At 34.8% G+C, this 21,500-nt stretch overlaps 4 protein-coding genes across 5 annotated transcripts; 3 read left to right on the top strand and 1 right to left on the bottom strand.

The window, feature by feature from the left end:
- Positions 1–8: 8 nt before the first annotated feature.
- On the top strand, positions 9–3,303 carry LOC18597801 (Major facilitator superfamily protein). The gene is made up of 10 exons (XM_007027024.3): positions 9–182; positions 361–524; positions 790–853; positions 950–1,063; positions 1,212–1,256; positions 1,639–1,889; positions 1,995–2,085; positions 2,513–2,625; positions 2,722–2,845; positions 2,982–3,303. The coding sequence occupies exons 1-10, from the start codon at positions 9–11 to the stop codon at positions 3,153–3,155; spliced, it is 1,314 nt and encodes a 437-aa protein (XP_007027086.1). The 3' UTR covers positions 3,156–3,303.
- Positions 3,304–3,346: 43 nt separating this feature from the next.
- LOC18597800 (forkhead box protein G1) lies at positions 3,347–4,124 on the top strand. Its single transcript, XM_007027023.3, has one exon. It carries the CDS (start codon positions 3,672–3,674, stop codon positions 4,032–4,034), a length of 363 nt encoding a protein of 120 aa, XP_007027085.3. The 5' UTR covers positions 3,347–3,671; the 3' UTR covers positions 4,035–4,124.
- Positions 4,125–4,185: 61 nt separating this feature from the next.
- On the bottom strand, positions 4,186–7,013 carry LOC18597799 (NAD(P)-binding Rossmann-fold superfamily protein). Its single transcript, XM_007027021.3, has 8 exons — positions 6,675–7,013; positions 5,705–5,936; positions 5,515–5,594; positions 5,262–5,415; positions 5,074–5,152; positions 4,813–4,897; positions 4,676–4,722; positions 4,186–4,584 (listed from the first exon to the last, which is right to left on the bottom strand). The coding sequence occupies exons 1-8, from the start codon at positions 6,997–6,999 to the stop codon at positions 4,411–4,413; spliced, it is 1,176 nt and encodes a 391-aa protein (XP_007027083.1). The 5' UTR covers positions 7,000–7,013; the 3' UTR covers positions 4,186–4,410.
- Positions 7,014–14,166: 7,153 nt separating this feature from the next.
- LOC18597798 (putative E3 ubiquitin-protein ligase LIN-1) lies at positions 14,167–21,475 on the top strand. Of its 2 annotated transcripts, none has more exons than XM_088806168.1 (17): positions 14,167–14,251; positions 14,381–15,401; positions 15,517–15,580; positions 15,711–16,100; positions 16,205–16,290; positions 16,399–17,679; positions 18,093–18,237; positions 18,346–18,603; positions 18,714–19,023; positions 19,110–19,234; positions 19,319–19,438; positions 19,551–19,682; positions 20,236–20,358; positions 20,466–20,576; positions 20,671–20,814; positions 20,890–21,141; positions 21,248–21,475. In XM_088806168.1, exons 2-17 carry the CDS (start codon positions 14,458–14,460, stop codon positions 21,263–21,265), a joined length of 4,503 nt encoding a protein of 1,500 aa, XP_088662294.1. In that variant the 5' UTR covers positions 14,167–14,251; positions 14,381–14,457; the 3' UTR covers positions 21,266–21,475. The 2 variants fall into 2 exon arrangements, with proteins under 2 accessions (XP_088662294.1, XP_088662293.1); XM_088806167.1 differs by having other exon boundaries at positions 15,514–15,580.
- The last annotated feature ends 25 nt before the right edge of the window (positions 21,476–21,500 follow it).

The raw sequence follows: 21,500 nt of genomic DNA, 5'->3' as shown, positions 1-21,500 counted from the left end.
AGAAGTTAATGGCAATCGAATCGATGGATACTCGAGACGAGGAGGCGCCGCTGGTTGCGGATATTTCGCAAAGTGAGACTCCGAAAACCCGAACGAGAGATGTTCATATTTTGAGCTGTGCCTTCTTGTTGGTCTTCCTTGCTTATGGAGCTGCTCAGAATTTGGAGACTACTGTTAATGCTGTGAGTTTCTCCTACTCCTTCCATCGTTATTCAATCCATTGAATTTTCTTCCACCTGTTTGGTTGCTGAGAAAACTGACTGCAATGAAATTCCCAAAAACTTGTAGACTTTTATAGTTTTCCATGATTATAAAAATTTAAAAGTTCGAATTTTTCTCCTTTTTTTCTTTTGGTTTTAGGAAGGAAATTTGGGAACGGTGTCGCTCGGGATACTGTATGTATCTTTTGCGTTCTTCTCGTTGTTTGCATCGTTGGTGGTTCGAGTACTGGGGTCGAAGAATGCTGTGGTTCTGGGGACTACTGGTTATTGGTTGTACATAGCTGCAAATTTGAAGCCTACATGGTAATCACTGTTTGTTCTCTCACTTTGGTGGTATAAACTGAAACTAAAAGTTAGTTGTTTTTCAGTTTTTGAATGGTATTGTAGAAATGAACAACCGAATCTTGTGAATTTTTTGTTTTAATACATGCAATACTCGATAAATCATGTTTGTTCAAATCCCACTTTAATTTTATTCATCGTTTGTATTCTCATGTTTCCGTACTATGTATTAATCATGTTTTGATGAAACTTTGGAATTGAACATCATTTTGACTTATTGTTGTAGGTATACCATGGTACCGGTTTCTGTGTACCTTGGTTTTGCGGCTTCAATAATATGGGTCGGGGAGGTATGTATAGGTTTTAGAGTTATTAAGTTTATTTATCTTTCTTTCTTAATGATGGTTATTGATAGATTTCAATCCTTAACCATTTTGGTTTATCAGGGGACATATCTTACTTCCATTGCACGCAGTCATGCTAGAGATAGCAACTTACATGAAGCAACCGTGATTGGTAACTTCAATGGAGAATTTTGGGCAATGTTTGCTCTTCACCAGGTGACCATAGATCTCTGCTGTGACAGTCAAGTTATTTTTCACTTCTGTTAGTCAGAATAACTCTTTTTGTTGAATATCTTTAACTTGCTATGATGAGGTTGTAAATATTAATTCTTTTACCCCAATTTGATTTTCCTAAAATTTGCAGTTTGTTGGAAATCTTATTACGCTTGCAGTGTTGCAAAATGGAGCGGTATGTGTTGCCTCTGGTTACTCTATGAAAAATTCTGTTTCCTTATCTGTTTTATTTACCAAAAGATTTTATAATACCTTTTGTGGTCTGGAAGATGGTCTGTGTAATATAGGGGTGGAAAAAGCATTCCAGCATTGGCTAATTCCTTCAGGATATGCCCAATCTTTTACTTACCTCCAAACTTCTCTTTGAAGAACTGATTTATTCTTTACATAATTATGCAGACACCACCTCTTCCAATGTCCCAAAACAAAAAACTCAAGCAACATGGGATTTGATTCATTCATAATATTTGATGGCATGGATCTTTTGGCTTGGGTTTATAGTTTCTTTCCTTGTTAAAATGTTTAGCAGCTGCTGATAAATTATTCTTACACTGTAGGAAGGAAGTTCCAGCAACACAACTTTGCTGTTCATCGTGTTTCTTTGTAGTATGACATTAGGTACCATACTTATGTGTTTCTTATGTAAAATTAATGACAAAGAAGAGAAGGTATCAGCAGATTCTTCTGTCAGTTTTTCTTCTGCTGTGGTATCTCGGTTGAAGTCAGTTATCACTCCTTTGCTTGACATACGGATGCTGTTGATCATTCCTCTTATTGCTTATTCAGGATTACAGCAAGCATTTGTATGGTATTGCGTTTTGAGGCCATTACTGCAATTTGTTCCAAGCTTTGCCTTCTTTAAGAGAAAGAATTCCATCTATCTTCGTAATAAGAGATATTTTTGCAATTTTAGGGCTGATTACACCAAGGATGTTGTAAACCCAATTCTTGGAGAGGCTGGAGTGGGTGGTGCAATGGCAGTTTATGGGGCTTTTGATGCAATTGTAAGTATTTAAAGTTAAGAAATGATTAGTTATTAGTAATTAGTTTTACTTGACAGGAAATAGTGTGTGAAACAGTCAACATTTGCACTTAAGCTTAGTGAAAAATATATTAATTCTCAAAATCTTCTGATTATTTTTGTCAACACTCTTCACTAGGACTATAGCTATGTCTTTCTCTCTGATAGGTATAATCATCCATATGCCTCCTTAAGAGAGCATTTCATTTACTTATTCAAGTAAGTTTTCTTCGTATAGTATGGCAGTGCTCACTTTAGTCTTACAAAGTCTGGTAAAATCTTGATATCCATGCACTCATTAAGCACAGAGTTATTGTGGACTCCTGTATAAAACATTTTGGTATAAAGCATATAAAGCATGTTGGATGGTTTATTATCTAGTCTTATCTTGTTGGTAAAACTTGTGTTAGTGTTCACTGGCGGCTGGTCGACTCACATCTGGTCTCAAGTCAATAACTTTCATAGTTTGCGGGGGAGCTTTTTTTCAGGCAGTGATATTCCTCTGGCTTTTGCTAAAATACAGGTTAGTGCAATGCATTCTTATAAAGCTTTCTATATTTAACTTCCATTGATTTTTATTTTCTGTTCTACCCACTCCTGGTTATTTTCCATGATTTAGCGCAACGAGTGGAGTGCTTGGCATAGTATACCCGCTTCTCATGGCAGCTTTACTGGGCATTGGTGATGGCGTATTGAATACACAGCTTAGCGCTTTACTTGCTCTACTTTTTAAGCATGACACGGTAGGGTAATGCTTGGTCTAACCTTCTTAATATCTTCAGAACTTTCCTTAAGCGTCAAGCTACCAGTTTGGCCAAAAACACAGTTCATAATTCAAATCTCTAATCACAAATGAATATATTTAATTCCTGAGAACAGGAAGGAGCATTTGCACAGCTCAAGGTGTGGCAGAGTTCCGCCATTGCAGTAGTGTTCTTTTTGAGCCCGGCTATCACGTTGCAGACAATGGTGATGATCATGCTTGTCGCAATTATCGTTTCATTGGTTTCGTTCCTATTCCTTACTGTAAAGGTAGAGAAAGCATTCTCTTAGCCCCAGCTCGGTGATATTTCCACCAGCTATGGAGTAATCAATGTATGTTTCTTAAAGAACGAGAAAACTTCATATCAGCTGTGCTTGTAATTGTAATATCCAGTCCTATTCCAAGTCTAGCTTCCAAAATTAATTTATAGTTCTGAAATGCAAGTGCAGTGTTAAATTATTTTCCAGTCTTGGAGAACTAGACTCAAACCATGGAACTTCTTTCCTGTTGTATCCTGACGTGTATGTTTTCTCCCTTGGTCATGGAGTTGTTCTCCTGTCTCCAACCAAACCCAAAAACCGAACAGTAACCCCCAAAACAAAAGTACAAAAGCTGGATCTCATAAGTCAAAACATTCTTGGAGTTGGTCTCTTTCATCTTCTCCACACGTTTCACCCAATGAAACCCTGCCAATCCCAACTAGAAAGTAGTTGGAAGTTAGGTCCCCTCTCTATCTCCCTACTCTCTTTTCCTTTATAAAAACCCATTTTTAGCTTGTAACAGTGCTTCCATAATCTCTTTCAAATATGCTGCTCGCTCTTTTCACATCCCTGCTTCATCGCCTCTTCCTACGGTGGCCAGTGCTACTCTACGCTGCCACGTGGACCGTTCTCTTAACGGCGGTGGTGGCGATCGCATCGTTCTCGCCGGAGCTTGCGTTTGTCTCCGCCATATCTCAGTCATCCTCGTTTTCGAAAGAGTGCGGGATAGAGGGGTCCGTTAGAGTTCCGATAGACGTGCCGGGAGAGAAACTGTGCTTGCCGGGTCACCTGTTTGGTAGGTCCAAAATTGACTGGATAGTGCCACCAGTTTTCGCTGCTGTCGTCGTGACTGGGTCGGCTTGGGTGGTCCGTGGCATGGGCTTGTGGGAATTCGACGAGACCCATTAATTTTGGCTCATTTAGGTTCGCTTTATACAGTTAAAAGTTCACATCTTTTTGCCTTTGTACTTAATGATAAAAATAAGTAATTCGGATGAATTGCAAATTGGAGTAATATCAAGAAATATGCAAAGGATTTTATCCCTTGGAAACATGAAAATGAACAAATGCATGAAACTAATTTTTTGTACTATAATTTATGCTTCAACATAGTGATAATCATCCCACCCATACCAAGGTGGAGAACCCGTATTACTAGTAAATAAATTTAGAATGGCAAACTTTAAACACCAGGAGACCATGGCATAGGGCAACTGTAACTGTTCCAACTTATAGGAATATGACGACCTAGGCTTCTTCTGTCTTGATTGAGCTACTGGCTTGATCAAGGTTTTGAAACAGAGTGAATCAATTTGTTGCTGAAGTCCCATAGTCGCTTCGCCAGCGCTTCGTCTCTAGCATATGAACTTGGTGTCATCTCATTGCATTCCGCAAAGTACTTCCCCGTCACTCCCTTCAGGCTTGGGTGGAGCGCGACGTAGCAGGTTGTAGCTGCCCCCTGAAAACCAAGAGAAGAAAGAAATCAGTTGAAGATTGTTTCATTTTGAAGTAGGAAATCCATTCCATGGATGGATGCAGGGAGAAATTACCTGGGGTACATTCTTCCAGAGGAAGAAACTGAAGAACTTCAAGATGTCTGCACAAGAAGCCGGTAACAGAGTAAGGTAAGTGGTAGAAGAAGTAGTGTTATACAGTTAGAGTTTTGTCTTTCGGAGTGTAAACATACTCATTAAAATTGCGGAGTGCCTGAAGAGAGGCGTCATAATCAATCCTGGGTGGACCGAATTGACTGTGATGTTCACACCTTCCTCCTACACAACAATTCAAGCTTAGATGTTCAACAACTTTGTAGCCTAATCAATGGTCATTTATTGGATCAAGTAATCAATCCAGGACCATCAACTTTTTGCCGGCTTTGGTTTAAAAATAAAACATGGTATCAGTTTCCAGACACAGGTAGGGTTTAAACTGTAGGATCACTTTCTACCTGCAATCGACGAGAGAGTTCATTGGCATGTAATATGTTTGCTAATTTCGACTGCCCATATGCTCTTTTGTCATTGTAACTGAAAGTAGAAAACAAAAAAACAGAACAATCATTAGCTGATTATGGAAAGAAAAACTGTAAAAAAATTCATAGAATAAATCTATATTATTGAAAATGTTTTAACATACCCAGATTTCTCACTGATCTTATCAAACCGGATCCCATTTTTATAACAGTGGCTGTGGGCTATTGATGACAAGTTAACAATCCTCCCCTGAATACCAGTAGCTTTAGCTGTGTTCTTCATATTGTCTAATAGAAGGTTTGTTAAGAGGAAGTGCCCTGGAAAAGTAAATGCAATCAAAAAAAGAAAAAGGCATTAAGGATTAATCTTGGATTACTGAAATGGATGTATGATTAGTGTAATTTATTAGTACCCACCAATATGATTAGTTGCAAACTGCACCTCTATTCCATCTTGAGAAAGCTGAAAGGGACAGAACATGATCCCAGCATTGTTTCTGAGAGGCATTGTAAAATCTTGTTACTGATTCCTTAAAATCAACAAATAAATGAAATTTAAAAGCATGGGTGTGCATGGCTTTTAGAGAGAGAGAGAGAGAGAGATCACATTAAGATATTGAGACGACGATTAAGAGCAAGGAAATTGTCAGCAAATGCTCTAATAGACTTGATAGAGCAAAGATCGAGCTCCAGAACATCTATACGGGCGGTTTCATTCTCTGTAAGGATACTTTCTTTTGCTTCATTGGCAGCTTTCAAGTTCCTTGCAGCGATGAGGACATGGACTTTGCGAAGAGCCAATACTCTTGAAGTCTCCAACCCAATTCCACTCGCTCCTCCTGCATTTACAAAACCCTTTTAACAATTACACTTTTTCTTTCTTTTTGTGAATTATCAGGTTTTAAATGTTGAATCATATTGATATCCAAATGAGATGGCTTCCAAGTCTTTGCAAGTCTAACAGGAGACAACTTCTGACTGTAACAGACTCTTGGCAGATGCAAAACGGTGGTGAAAAAGCAAAAAGAACAGGGAAAGAAATGATAAACAAGGGAAAGTTACAGAGGATATTGGACTGCTAAGTTCAGAGTCAGTGTAACATAGAACATGCAGATGTTAAACAACATGTCATTTGTTGGAAGAGAGAGGTGAAGTGACGTTGGAAGACAGGATGAAGCCACGATATGCCACTTGTTATGAGCAAGAGTCAAAGCCAAAATGTAAGAAAAATCTTAGTACAAACTGAGGGGCAAAGAAATGCTGACAAAGTCATAAACCCTGTTCACACAAGATTAAAAACAATGCAAATAAGGTTGCAAAAGTCAGTTTTCGAAGAAGAACACAGGCTTTTCCTTCAAATGGTTATGTAAAAGATATGAAGTGTACATTAATGAAACTCTACTTTTCTAGTTGTAGTATTACTATTTTCATCTTTCCCTACCAAAAAAACAAAAGCCTATAGCTAAGCCTAAGAGTACCAGGCTACCAGCAAATGGTAAAAAGTAATAGGAAAAGCAAATGCATGAAACTTATACTGGTCAGGTTGCTTCCATTAAAAGGAAAACGATGGAGCTGACCGGTTATTATAGCAGTTAGGTTGCTTCCATCAATTCCCTCAGTAACCTCTTCCGCAGTGGAAGCTGAACCAAAGCCGCTTCGTCCTGGCCACCCTGTCACCAACGAGAAGATCCCAACCATTGTTTCCACTAATTCAAAAAACCACTCAAAAAAGGGCGCAATACCAAGCTCCGAAACTTTGAGACCCGATGAGCAATACGAGAAACTGACGAGGCAGAGACAAAGAAGGAAAGATTCTCTTTGTTTCCTCAAGCTAAGAGGGGAGAAAAAAACAAAAAGGTAAGAACAAAGAATGATGAAAACCAAAGATGAGACGAAAAACATTGACTAAAATGGGGAGGAGAGCATGAGTATTTATGGGTTTGGCGATGTGTAGGTGGTCACTCTTGCTTCTCGGTGCTTACGAGGCTGTAATCACTCTTTGTCGGTGGAGAGCAGTTAATACTTTCAACGACCCATCAGCTATACCTATCCATGGCAGGTTGGGTACATGCAACTTTCCAAGTTTTTGCCCCTTTCCTCTCTAAGCATATAATTTGGATATATTTTCTTTTTCCATTTCCTTGCTAATTGTACCCAAAAAGAGAAAAGTTTAATACTTAATTCAAGCGATAAAGATCTTGTAAGCAGTGATGAATTCAAAATTTTACATGTTAAAGTGTAATTATACAAAGTTATAAATTGAGTCAATGATTTGATCTGAATTAAAAATTAATTATTTTTTAAATAAAATTAAATTATAACAAAATATATCATTAAAAATATAAAGACTGAGTGGTACTGGCTATCATGTTCGGCCTGCCCCTACTTGTCAGTTATTGGAAATTTAAAAGAGTTTGTATTTAGTGCACTGTTATCGTATAATATTTATATAATATCACAATATTTTATAAATTTTTTTAAAAAAATTTAAAAATAAATATTTTTTAAATAATGGGTATTTATTTTTATGGTTTTCAACTATTAAATTTATTTCTTAACAATATGATAATATTTAATTCATTAATAGTATATAGAATCCAAATTATATATTAACAATGCATTAAATATAAATCCAAATTTAAATATTGATATTAGATTGTCCTGTAGAAGATAATGTTATTACTACTTTTTGTATAAAACATTAATTATTGAGTTAATGTGAATTTATTTGATAAATAATTATTGAGTGTCAAGTTTCTAGGCTATAGAGTCATGCACCTTTTTTCTACCATAACTATGAAGAAATAAATTGTCCATTTGGTTTGACAATTAAAGCAGCCCAATGCACCTTTATTAACCTGCCATTCATTCAAAACCTTTTCCATTTATTTTTCCTTTATTTGGTTGGAGGTTAGGGTTTAATGTTCAGCTCTAGAAATCACTTTATTTTTTTATGAAGGGGTTTCTCAAGTTTTCCTGCTTAATTAAAGTTTGTTTCCATTAATTTGTTTGTTCACACCAAGCATCATTAATTTATAATTCAATGTATATAAATAACTTAAATAAATGGCCGCCCTAGCCGGTATCTCTCAAATTCTTTAGAAAAGAAAAATTATTTCAAAGTTTTTATTCTAAATTATTTTTATTAATATATAATAAAAGAAACACGAATAATGATCTCGAAATAAAATAGATTTAAATGGGAAAATATCTTAAAATAAAATATCAATTTAGAATAATAAAATCAAAATTAGATAATTTTTTGGGATGGGGAGTAGGGGTTACTTATCTTGGGAGTGTACATTCTTTAAGAGTTAATGATGAAATATGTACTTATTCCTATAAATATATAATTTTTGGGAAGAATTACATAAACTTGGGTGTACATCAATAATTTCAGCAAAAGTGCTTTGTTAGCAAAAGAGACATTGGTATTTTGAATTACTTAATTTACAGGAAGATTAATGAGTTATATATACACAAGTAATTTTTAATGATTTATGAGGAAATTAAACTAACAGTATTTTAATCCTAATCTAATTGCATATGATTACGCAATCTAATAATATTATAATTTAACAAAATTACATTGATTTAATTTATAATTTGTATAACTGTTATAATTATGTAAACACCTTTGATTTTTTTTTTTTATGATTGTTATGATAAATTTTTATTTTATTTTTTCCTTTGAAAATATCTTGGGTCCTTCTTTAAAAGAAATATATTAACCACATACCATGAATGGTGGTCATTTAATGCATAATTATGTACTTTTCTTCAAGCTTCAACTTATTCAAAGAAAGGTGGCCTCTGTTTTGATTTTTGTTTCCTTTGCAAGATATAATTGAATTACACTTGCCTAATTATTTCATATAAAATCTCTTATTTTGCTACCATAACCAAATTTGAAATATAACCATTTGTAAAGATATAGTTTTTTTTGCTATTTAAAATCAAATCATGGCAAAATTAACTATCGAGTCAAGCTGAACTTTGAATTTGATGAGTATATTGGGAAAATTGAGATATAAATAATAATATAGTAAGGAAAAGAATTATGAGAAACCTACACTATGTACATGATATTTCAACTTGTTTGGAATTGAGGAAAAACATTTCTCCATGTCCTGATGTCAACAATGAATGCACGTTTTTTATATGGTTCAGGGACAAGTAAAGTAAAGTTATAAATTAAAAGAAAATGTTTGATGCATTGATCGTATATAGTTTTTATATATTATTAGATTATCAAATCTCGATATTTTATTAATGAAGTGTCAATAGTTGATGATCTTATTGTATATAAAAATTATATACTTTGACACTATTTTAGTACCTTATGCTTGTAAATTTGTTCACTCGTAATTATGTTTATTAAAAAACTACTTGAGCATTCCCCTTTACATATATATATATATATTGGTTGTATCTTGTATGAAAATGTCTATTTTTAGGATGGGTAAAAGTAAAAAATAGAGGAGGAGTCATTCCATGACAATAGAGTTAAAACAGGGGAATGACAAAGATATTTATTTTGTTCTTCTTACATGCTGTCGCTTGTCATTGTCCAACCCATATGGGGCACATTTCTTGTCCTTTTCAATTTTTTATTGTTTTTGGGTTTCCTTTTCAAACACTCTTTGGAACAAGTTGTTCTGATTACACAAGCATGTTCTATCTTCCCATCTCTGCTCAATTGTACCAAAAAAATTTAATGCTAGTCCTATTTTGTTGTCTGAAATTTATTCTGACAAAACAAAATATAAATTAGGATGCGACGTGTAAATTAACGCACTTATTTTTCAAAATTTTGATCAGAAAAATATCATAAGTTTTATTATCTCTCAAGATGGAGAACAAGAGTAATATCTACATACCATAAAAGAAGAAGCCTTTCATTGGAATAATATGTGGGTACTAGCATATTTACTTTGGAAATGTATCAAGTCTCAGACTCTCAAGTAATGGAAACATGACAATGACATTGATGCTATAATTTCAATTTTAATTTATGTTATTGATTAATATTCGATGTATTAACAGATTTACTACACAACATGATAGGCAGTGACGAATTTAAAATTTTAAATAAAAAATAATTATAAAAATAATAATATTATATATATATCTATATATAAAGTTTTATACCTATAATAACAAAGATAATTAAAAATTGAAGGACGGCCGCCGTCACCACATGCCAACCCTTGGCTCCGCCCTTGAATTGGTAGGGCTTGATTGAATTAATTCCAATGAAAGGCATTAACATCAATGTTTTAAGTATAAAACCTACCCCAACATTGATTGTTTATCCCATCCCCAACGTCTCAAGTGGTCCACGGTTACTAGCCAAGTTGGCAATTTCATCTTGAAAAGATGATCGAGAAATTAATTTGGCTAAGACAGGCACAAGTTGATGCTTTGGGAAGACTGGAATCAGCCCATCGATCAAAACCAAAACCATGATTAATCTGTCAACTTTGCTATACTTGTATGCAGGGGTGGAGTTATCTAATTTTTATTGGGGACCAAAGGTTAAGAAAAATAAAAGTTAAAAATTTTTAAAATTAATATATTGAACTTAACCATTAATAATCAAAAAATTTATAATAGATAATAATTTTATATAACATGTAAATAAAAAAAAATTATAATAGTATTTTAGAAAAATTTTGTTCGACGATGGTAATATCTTTTTTAATATAAACAATTAAATTATTTACAAAAAATTTATCATTTATTTTGTTTTGAAGTTTTATCTTTCTCAATATAAACGACTAAAAAATTAATATTATCAACATCTAATATTTTTATTTTATTATATTTAAATTTATAATACTAAATATTAAACTATAATGCATAAACTATAAATAGTTAAATACGATATACAAAATTAATAATTTATTCTTATACTCAAGATAATTTTCTTTCAACTAAATATAAAACATAAAGTACATTAAAAACATATACTCAAGATAATTTTTTTATATAATTAGGATTAATAAAAAATAACATATTAGTGAAATTTTGAACAACAATCAATAATGCAATACTAGAACTTATATTTGAGAATTACATATACAATATTTTTTTAATTTTTAAAAATTAAAATTATTAAAAATAAAATTCACATAACAGAAAAAAAAAAACCATGACAAATAAGAGATATAACTTATATACAAAAAAAAAAGAATGTGGTTGATGATTAATAAAAATTTTAAAAAGAAAATCTATAGAAATTTAAAATATATGAGCAAATAGAATATAATTGAAATATAAATAAATAAATAAAATAATAATATAAATAAAAAAATTAAATAAAAATTTTACCTTTTTATAATTTCATAATATAAGGATAAAAAAGAAAAAAGGAAAAGATGAGTGGAGAAATTTAAAAAATTTAAAAAAAATTAAAAATTTTAGTAAAATTGAATGAGCTTATAAAATTATTTTATTATTTTTTAATTATATTAATTATTCAATAACAAATTATTTTGAAAAATCATTAAAAAATATATAATATATAAAAAATTCCAAGAAGCCATGGCCTCCCATTACAAAGGGACGCTCCGCCCCTGCTTGTATGAAAGAAAGAAAAACTGGGAATGAAACGGTAAATGAAAGTCTGTAACAATCACCTGAAAGCGACAATCTGAGCTGTATCAATATGGTGCATATTGGACGTTGGTGTTGGTTGTATGGTTGATGTAAAAGCCATAAATTCACATGCAATCCAATGCAAGTGTTTCCCATGCAGCAGAGCCCCTATCTTTAGCTTTTGCTCCATACTTGTGGCTAGGTTCCAAGTTCCGACCGCCCATCATGTTGGACGGGGGACCTTATTGTGGAGGAGTTTTCTTGTTTTAGTCAAAGGAGTTAGGAAGTTTGGCCAGCTACGCATGGCTTGTTTATCCATGTCATGTCAGAGTCAAGGTATGAACTTTCACTTCAACAAGGATCTATTTTCTTCCTTAATACATTGTTAGTATTCGGGGAGTCTGATATCAATTGTAACCATTCACATTGATCTTGTGAGATATTGTTTGCTTTAAGTTGAAGGTGATGTGAATCTTTAAATATTCAACTAATATGAGATTCATGGCTTCTCTCTAAGATCATGATATCCTCTCTTTAATTTCATTGTAGCAGTTCTTTTTGACATGAGGTTTTTAGCTCTCTATTGGAACCATGTATTCTCTCTAATGTAGGATTCAAGGCTCAAAAATTTATGACTCTTTCCTAAAATAACATATTTTCTCTAATATGAGATTCAAGGTTCCTTGTTGAGACCGTGACTTACTTATTATTGTCGGTTAAAGATAGATCCAAAATAATGTTATTGTCTGTCAACATGATAGATAATAGTTTGATTAGTTTTTTAAGCTGGGGCAATTAGGAAATTAAACAAGGGCACAACCAGATGTTGAAATTTTTAGTGGTCAGCTAAGGGCGTGTTTGGTGCGTAAGCTGATGGGCATGAATACTCACCTTATCCTATTTTTGGTATAAGCTTAGAAAGGAAGGATTCCATTGCAGATAGAATTAATCATCCTTTTAATATAAGATGACTCAATCCTCTAAAAAATTATAAACTTAAATTATATTTACTTAGGGAAAGGTTATTTTGACCGATAAAAAGAAATCATCTTATCTTATCTTTAATTTTGTATATATCGAACATGATATAAAATAAAACCCGTCTTATCTTACTCGTAATTCTTACGCACACCAAGCATACAATAAATTATATTATTTAATCCAATCTATTTTCTTATCTTATTTTATTTGATCATCTCCATAATCCTTGTACTTATAATGCCAAAATTCTCTCTTTAATCTCACTTCTAAACCATGAACCTTGATTTTAAATATAAATTGCAATTAATTATCTTCAGATTCAAACATTCCTTCCAAATTATCAAAGGCATCTAAAGAATATATATATATATAACATAAAATCTATTAATAATAAGAGTTATTGTTCTAAAAAGAATAGGGGATGCCCTAACCTATACATAAGCTTTTTAATATGTATTTGTTTTTATTTGAGTCCTTGAATTATTATTTAAGTACGAAATGCACAATAAAGACTAAACGATTACCAAATAGGTTAATAATATAAATTAAATCAAAGAAAAATATAATGGCACCTCGTCGTATTTGGATTAAATTAATTTCTTTTATTGAAAAGCAAAGAAAATAAAGAAATTCATGGACTTGGAAAAAAAAATCCATTGATAGGAACCAGTGCTATGCTCTGAGACTTGGGCCATGGGTCATGGGTCATGGGCTATGAACTGTGTTTTATGGGCTCTTGGAAGTATACTAGGCCCCTTCGAGTGCTATGCAATTGCCAAGGTGTTTAGATGCAATAAGCTAATAGAAAATTATCTCATTCACTTTTAAGAGTTACGGATTGGCATATACCTTGTTAAATTATTTTTTAAAAAATAATAAATTAGTGTAATAAATAAATTAATATATGGTAATATTCTTTTATACCATTTTTAATTTATAAAGAATAATTAGGATTAAAAAAACTATTTTTGAAGATTAAACACACATATATATAATTTGGGAATCTCTAAATTTTATACCATTATCAATTTAGATTTCTTCATAAGATTAAATTTGCAATAAGAACATTAAAAGAAACTCAAAGAGTAACATATTGAGTTCAAAATTGGAAGATGGAAAGCTGTCAGATCATCAAATGCTTTGTGCTTCTTCCATCAATCCGTTCTTGGTAAACCTAGCTAGCAATCAAATCAGTAATATTCCACACAAAGTCATAATTAATTCCAAAAGAGAGTTTAAGAAACAAAACCAAACTGAAAAGGACATGAAATCTGCCACTCGAAAGAGTTTAAAACATTGTTGGTCTGTAACATTTTATATGCTTATGATAGTGATATGGTAATATATTAATGCTTAGTCCACCATATGCTTTGATCATCATTCAAAAACTGCCAAAGCCGGCTTTAGCTACTGCCACCTAGTAATTTAGAGGCCGGCCCTCTCTTTCTAATCCTCTGAACTTGACGAAGAATTATTCTTCACCTCAAAATTCCAGTACCTGAAGAAAAAATTGTGGATTCATAGTCTTCGTCTTCGTCTTCGTCTTCATTTTGATGGTTACTTCTTCAACAAGGTAAGCAGTTCTTCACAAAGTTTATTTGGTTTTGTTAGTGTCATGTTTAAGTCGAAGAGAATGGACGACTTTTTGTTTTATTCAATCCTAATATATCTTTTATTTTGTATATTTTTTCACCTTCGGAAGCATTTTTCTTGATGAAAATGGAGACTTGATGTACTAGTCCTGCACTTTTGAGTAAGGAGTCTAGAGGCCTAGGAAAGATGGCTGGAAACTATAGGTTTGTGATGGACCAGAAAGATATTGTGAGGACATTGATTACAACTGTGGGAAGTTTTACACAAGATCGGTTGATCAATAAAGAGCAGAGAATCCAGCACAAAGAACAGTGTGCAGAGAGATTGGCAGCCGAGGATGGAAGCACAGACAAGGACATGGAGGTTCGGTACTCTGATCAAGCTGTACTAGCAAACTTAGATTGGGGGATTGAAGCCCTTGAAGAAGCTATCAACACATCCAATGTGGAAACCAAGCATGCACGGTTGGACTATGCAGAGAAGATGCTTCAAGTTTGTGCCATGCTGACTTCTGATCAGAAAACTGCTGGTGTCCCCAATTCCTACCTCTCTGCATGGGCTCATTTAAACCTCTCCTACCTTTGGAAACTGCGTAACAATGTTCATAATCCAGTTCTTCATATTCTTCAGATGTTTATTATCGATCCCTTTTTTGCAAGGATTGATTTTGCTCCTGAACTTTGGAAAGAGCTGTTCCTCCCACACATGAGCTCAATCGTTGGGTGGTATTCAGAAGCTAGGCATAGGCTTATGATGGAAGCAATCCCTGATTCTTCTGATCTGTCATTTACTGCTGATTTTGATCAATTCTTCAATGAATCTTTGATTTTCTCCATGAGGCCAGACCAAGTTGAGAAACTGAAAAAATTGGAGCAACTTTACGGAGAATCATTAGATGAGAATACGCGGTTGTTTGCTAAATACTATAAAGACTGTATGAATTCTGATTCAACTGCTAGCAAGAAAGTAATGGCTCCTATGTTACCGATTGCTGAGCCACCAATGACTCCTCTACATGAGGTGAGCCGGTCAATCCCTGATTATGTAAAATTCGGTCCTATATTGCCTAAAAGTGCCGGCTTCTCTCCAGTTCTCAAATCTAAACATGGCAGAAGAGAAGGAAACAACAGGTTAGCTTCAATTCTATAGAAAGTTATTAGAAAGAAACTTGGTTACAATTTTTTAGGGAGAAGGATTTAGACATTGAAGTTCTTACAATGTTCATTGGACATTTGGTTCTAGCAGAATGATGAGTGCAACTTCAGTCTACTCACATAATACGGATGAATCTGCTGCATGGGATCCTCATGTAAGGCTGAAATTTGAATGTGTATTTCCCCTCTCTCTCTCCCCCCGGATAAATATTCCGAACTCAAAACTTTTCACAGGCTTTGTGAACTTTTAATGACATATTCCCTATCTCTGCTTTATGACGGCAGGATGGTGTGCCTGAGGAAAATGAAGATGATTCTGAGTGTGAGCCCAATGATGCTTCTATTGACTATGAAGACCAATGTAATGAGGTTCAATCTAGCAAAGGGATGAAAATGACCAAGGATAAGGAAATCGGATCAGCTCTGCAACCCAAAAAACTTAGGAATCGAACACATTCCCCCTCAAATTTTTCACCTGTAGACACCCCCAAAACCTCTTCCTCCAAAAGTTCATCTCCGAAACCTGAAGGGAATTCTAGAAAGGAATCGAAATCGATATTGCGCCTTTTATCCTGCCGTATCACAGATTCTAGTGATCCTACCTCTTTGCCTATCTCGCCATGCAAGAGTAATGACCACAGCATAAGCTCAGGAGAGTCGGATGGTGAAGTGATAGTATGTTTCTCAAATACCAAAGTCACTTCGCTTCATTTGTTGTCTTCTTAATGCATCTGAAGTTGAAATGTTTAACTTTTACTGACATTAACTTGGAAATTCAGGAGATGCAGAAAAGTTGTAGGAAGAACCGTGGTCGAGCTCATAGTATGAGTTATGATAATGTGAATATCCGAACATCGGAACATAGGTACAAACATGTCTTTCCTTGTTAACGTTAGCATTTATCTTTGTCTTTCTTCTACCAAGGATTCATTAGCACTTTTCTCGTGACATTCATATTCATTTCATGTTGCAGTTCTCAAAATGAAAGCAGTGAAGGTAACCATAGCTGTGTTTCCCTCCCCTTATCTGAGAAGCTGACACCGCAGTCAAGACCACCGAAAGATTTTGTCTGCCCCATCACAGGACAGATTTTCAATGACCCTGTTACACTGGAAACAGGTCAAACATATGAAAGAAAAGCAATTGAAGAATGGCTAAATAGAGGGAACACAACATGCCCCATTACTCGGCAACCTCTCTCTTCAAGCGCACTGCCTAAGACAAACTATGTTTTGAAGAGGCTTATAACATCTTGGAAAGAGCAGCATCCTGAACTTGCTCAGGAATTTTCATACTCTGAAACACATAGGAATTCATTCAGCTCCCCCTTGGGGAAAGAAATTGTATTGGTTTCCCCATCACCCAAATCATCCAAAGTCCCTGGTTGCAAGAGTATAGATGATTATGTTAACCAAAGGAGCAAAAGATTTATACGAGCAGCCGTAGCTACATCACCAACCAGTGTGATATCTCAAGCTGCTGTTGAGACAATTATCAATGGACTAAAACCTTTTGTGCCATGTCTTTGTAATTCAAACAATTTACAAGAATGTGAAGCAGCAGTACTGGCAATTGCTAGATTATGGAAGGAGTCAAAGGGTGATGCTGCAGTTCATTCTTATTTATCCAAACCAACAATTGTTAATGGGTTTGTGGAGATACTGTCAGCTTCTTTGGACAGAGAAGTTCTCAGAACATCAATTTGCATCCTTTCAGAGCTAATTTTCACTAATGAAAATGTTGGGGAGACGTTGACCAGTGTAGATTCTGATTTTGATTGTTTGGCTGCTCTGCTAAAGAATGGCCTAGCTGAGGCTGCTGTTCTTATATACCAACTGAGGCCAGCAATTGCTCAGCTTTCATCTCATGACCTTGTTCCCTCCCTTGTCCAGATGGTACTACACAAAAATGAAGAATCGGATGATCTTCCGTCAGTAATGGAACCCTCAGATGCTGCTATAGCAATGCTTGAACAAATATTGATGGGTGGGGATGAAAAAAGCAGGTCCTTCAATGCCTTGAGTGTAATTTCTGCAAATGGAATTCCTCGCCTGGTCAAGTGTCTGGATAGGATGGAAATAAGGAGGTCTATTATTTCCATACTCCTGTGTTGTATGAGAGTTGATAAAAGTTGCAGGAATCTGATAGCAACTGGAATTGAGCTTTCTTATGTTCTTGAGTTATTTCATGCTGGCAACGATAGTATACGAGGCATATGCATAGATTTTTTGTTCGCATTGGTTCAGCTGAATAGGTATTTGAACTCATCTTTTACTTTACACATTTCATCTTCACTTCTTATATGAGAAATACACTATTTTGGTAGAGAATTTGGAAGGAGTTGTGGAATCATGAAAACATTAAGAAATAAAGTCTTGGCCCCACAAGAAAGTGATCTTGGCTCTGCCTCTATTTAAAAGAGTATATTTCAACTTCACTGATCAAAATTAGTGTCACAAATGTACTTTTTAATCCCTTTAGGTTCCATAATTCTTTTGCTAGTTTGCTAAATGATACCTTCTTTGAAGCCTAGAATATGGTATAGAAACTTATTCAATTTGGCACTCCTTAGTCATAGTAATCTTGAATGGAAGCACCGAGTGCTGCACATTGCTACCAATTGATACCACTCCAAATATCTGTCTAAATTCTTCTTCTGTGTTTCAGGAGGACTCTCAGCAATCAGATGTTGGAAATAATTAGAACTGAAGGAGCATTTAGCACTATGCATACTTTCCTTGTCTATCTTCAGATGGCCCCCATGGAACATCAACCTGCCATTGCCACTCTTCTTCTGCAGCTTGATCTCCTGGTTTGTCTTAAAATCAACCAAAATACTAAAATTTATCATAAAACTTGTTCATATTCACTAGTAGTAATAGGCTATTTAAAATAGATTTAAAGGTGTGAATTTTTCCAGGTTGAGCCACGGAAGATGAGCATTTATAGGGAAGAAGCTATAGAGGCATTGATTGAAGCACTCCACAGAAAGGATTTCCCTAACCAACAAATGATAGTTCTAGATGCACTCCTATCTCTTTCAGGCCGTTTTACTTCTGCAGGGGAGTCCTATATCGAAGTTTGGCTACTCAAAATGGCAGGGTTTGATCAGCCTTACAATGCTTTAATAAAGACAAACTTGTTGCAAAAACATGAAAAAGATTTGAATGAAACCATGGTTAGCATTTATTTTGAATACAGATGTTTGTGGAGATATGATCCTCTATTCTTTTCTTTTCCCCTTTCTTGCTGTTTTAGGTCAATCCTGAATCTTAATGTTCACTGTAGGAAGGGGAAGAGAAAGCTGCATATCTATGGGAGAGAAGAGTGGCTTTTGTCCTGTGCAACCACGAAAAAGGTTCTATTTTCAAAGCTCTGGAAGAATGCTTCAAGAGTAATTCCTTAAAAATGGCAAAGTCAAGCCTTGTCATTGCCACATGGCTCACTTACATGCTGTCAACACTGCCTGATACTGGTGTAAGTCAGGCTGCCCGTGAATCTTTGCTTGATGAATTTATAAATGTCCTCCAATCATCTAAGAACTTGGAGGAGAAGATTTTGGTAGCCCTTGCTTTGAAAACCTTTATCAATGATCCAGGTTAGTGACGTTGGTAGATCTTACAATGGCATTATCATGACCATTTCCATAAAAATAATTGTTAACTTGAAATGTCATATTCTTAGCTGCCCTTGAAGAATTGGGAAAGTATGCTAAAGGCATCTACAAAACTTTGAGAAAGCTCAAGAGGAATTCAGTTGTGGCCACTGATATACTGAAAGCTTTAATGAATTTGTCATCCGTCAATGCAGTAAGTTCGGAACCATTCATATCCTCCACCATATATCATATAAAATGTCAGATAACTGATTGTACATAATGTTCTGCTTTATAGATGGAGTTGTGGAGTTGCACCGACATCGTAGAACTAGATTCAAGCACAAATGGTGAGGTTCTGTGTATGCTTCATCTGAAGGGTTGTTTGATAACCAGTCACTCAGATGGATCCATAAAGGTCTGGGCCTATATGACTCTTTCCCTCAAACAAACATGCATTCATGCAAGAAATATAAACAACTTTTTACTGCTTTCTCCCAATAACTGTGCTTAAATGTTATTGCCCCAAGGTTTGGGATTCTGGGAAAAGGGGTTTAAGGCTGGTTCAAGAAGCTCGTGAGCACATGAAGGCTGTTACATGCTTGTATGTCCCATCTTCAGGTGATAGACTATACAGTGGCTCCTTGGACAAAACTATTCGGGTAAATTATCTCATATCTGAATGGACATTGGTTTCTATTAAACTCTTATTCGTTTCTTCTTCATTTGTTTTTTTGATTACAGAATTACCTAGTTACAGAGTTTTTAAAGCTTCAATAGAGAACTAACTATAAAGTAACAATGATAACCTCCGAATAGAAGATCCATTATCCTGGAACACAGCTCTTAGATATATAGTAGAACCAGTCTTTGCTTTGATTTTTCACATAAAAAAATTTAGCTGCCTCTAAAGAAACAAGAACAACTCAAATTGAGAGACAAAAAATATGGTACCACAGGGAGCAGTCTATACAACTCATATTTGGACTTCCTAATATATGTCAAATACCTTTAAGTTCAGTACTTTTAGCTGAGTACATAGTCCTGATACAGAAACAGCAGATGAAAACTAGTGCATCTTGTAACACCTCACGGCTATGACTTAATTGTATTTTAGTGTCAAGCCTTCAAGCTTTGCTAATACTATAAAGTGCTTGAGTTTGGTTCCTGAAAAAATTCTCAGCTGCAAAGTGCTGTATATACTTTTACCTGCAGATATGGGCACTCAAACCTGAAGAAATTCACTGTATTCAAGTTCATGATGTGAAAGAGGCAGTGCATGATTTGTCAGCCAATTCTAAATTTGCATGTTTTATTTCTCAAGGAAATGGAGTTAAGGTAAGTGCATTGAACATGGACCTTGGCCTTCTGGTTAAAACATATTAGGTATAACAAGCGGTTTAGTCCATAAGAAAATCTTTAAAACAAAAATGGCATTTGGGCAGGTGTATAATTGGACTGGGACTCCAAAGCATATAACTTTCAACAAACATGTAAAGTGCCTAGCCATAACAGGGGATAAGATATACTGTGGTTGCTCTGGCTACAGCATCCAGGTACGCATAATTTTCGCTCCCTGTTCTGCTTCTTGCAACTGTTTGCCAATCAATAAGGTTGAAGCTTGATTGTCTTTGAACAAATATTTGTTAGGAACTCGACCTGTGCAGTTCTACATGGAGCACATTCTATTCAGGAACAAGAAAACTGTTGGGGAAACAAACAATAAATGCCCTGCACATAGATGATGGTCTTCTCTATGCTGGAGGTTCTGCAGTTGATGGAATAGCAGGAAAGGTATGCAAATGCAACTCAATTTTTATCAGGGCAAACAACTAGAGTCTGATAGTAAATTCAATTCTGTTTATGAAGGTATTCTCCCGATCGTCTAAGGCAGTAATGGGATCCTTCCCAACGGGATTCGACATCCAACAAATTGCTGTCAACAATGACTTCATATTTACAGCTACAAAATGTGGGATCATCGAGGTTTGGTTGAAAGAAAGAGTCACCAGAGTAGCTTCCATTAAAATGGGCAGCAAGGGACATGCAAAGATTACATCCTTGGCTTCAGACAAGGATGGAGGAATGCTTTTTGCTGGTTCATCTGATGGTAAAATCCAGGTTAGAAATTCAAGAACGCAAATCATAATTGGAATAAAAATTGGGAATCACAGATTTTCCTGGTACTCACGACTCACCCCTTCTCCCGTTTTGGTTTTGGTTGCAGGCTTGGTCTCTAGACTAAACTGGGTTTCATTTGTAAAGAGCAATGTATCAACTATCAAGTAAATCAAATGTTAGCATCATGTTCGTATCTTGCTAAGTGGATTTTCATTTCTGTAAATCATTTTATAAAGGGCAGGCCAACATTTTTTCTAAGTGTTGGTCTGTTTATGAAATAATACGACTATCTAAAATATCCTTGTTACGAATTCTCAGTGCAACAGTCTAAACGTTCGATAATCAAGTTGTTTGACTTT

Source organism: Theobroma cacao, chromosome 5, assembly GCF_053813885.1.
Source record: "Theobroma cacao isolate CCN51 chromosome 5, ASM5381388v1, whole genome shotgun sequence".
NCBI lineage: Eukaryota > Viridiplantae > Streptophyta > Magnoliopsida > Malvales > Malvaceae > Theobroma > Theobroma cacao.
Note: the sequence above shows the minus strand (reverse complement) of the source record. Positions and strands in the feature narration are given on the sequence as shown.

Bases quoted from the DNA above. Each gene is read 5' to 3' on its own strand.
- LOC18597799 (XM_007027021.3), bottom strand. From the start codon at position 6,999: ATGTTTTTCGTCTCATCTTTGGTTTTCATCATTCTTTGTTCTTACCTT. The intron at 5,416-5,514 runs GTGGGTACTAAT...TTACTTTTCCAG, and splicing joins GTTTGCAACTAATCATATTG to GGCACTTCCTCTTAACAAAC. The intron at 5,153-5,261 runs GTATGTTAAAAC...TTCTACTTTCAG, and splicing joins AAGATCAGTGAGAAATCTGG to TTACAATGACAAAAGAGCAT.
- LOC18597800 (XM_007027023.3), top strand. From the start codon at position 3,672: ATGCTGCTCGCTCTTTTCACATCCCTGCTTCATCGCCTCTTCCTACGG.
- LOC18597798 (XM_088806167.1), top strand. From the start codon at position 14,458: ATGGCTGGAAACTATAGGTTTGTGATGGACCAGAAAGATATTGTGAGG. The intron at 16,291-16,398 runs GTACAAACATGT...TTCATGTTGCAG, and splicing joins ATCCGAACATCGGAACATAG to TTCTCAAAATGAAAGCAGTG. The intron at 17,680-18,092 runs GTATTTGAACTC...TCTGTGTTTCAG, and splicing joins GCATTGGTTCAGCTGAATAG to GAGGACTCTCAGCAATCAGA.
- LOC18597801 (XM_007027024.3), top strand. From the start codon at position 9: ATGGCAATCGAATCGATGGATACTCGAGACGAGGAGGCGCCGCTGGTT. The intron at 2,086-2,512 runs GTAAGTATTTAA...AACTTGTGTTAG, and splicing joins ATGGGGCTTTTGATGCAATT to TGTTCACTGGCGGCTGGTCG. The intron at 2,846-2,981 runs GTAGGGTAATGC...TCCTGAGAACAG, and splicing joins TACTTTTTAAGCATGACACG to GAAGGAGCATTTGCACAGCT.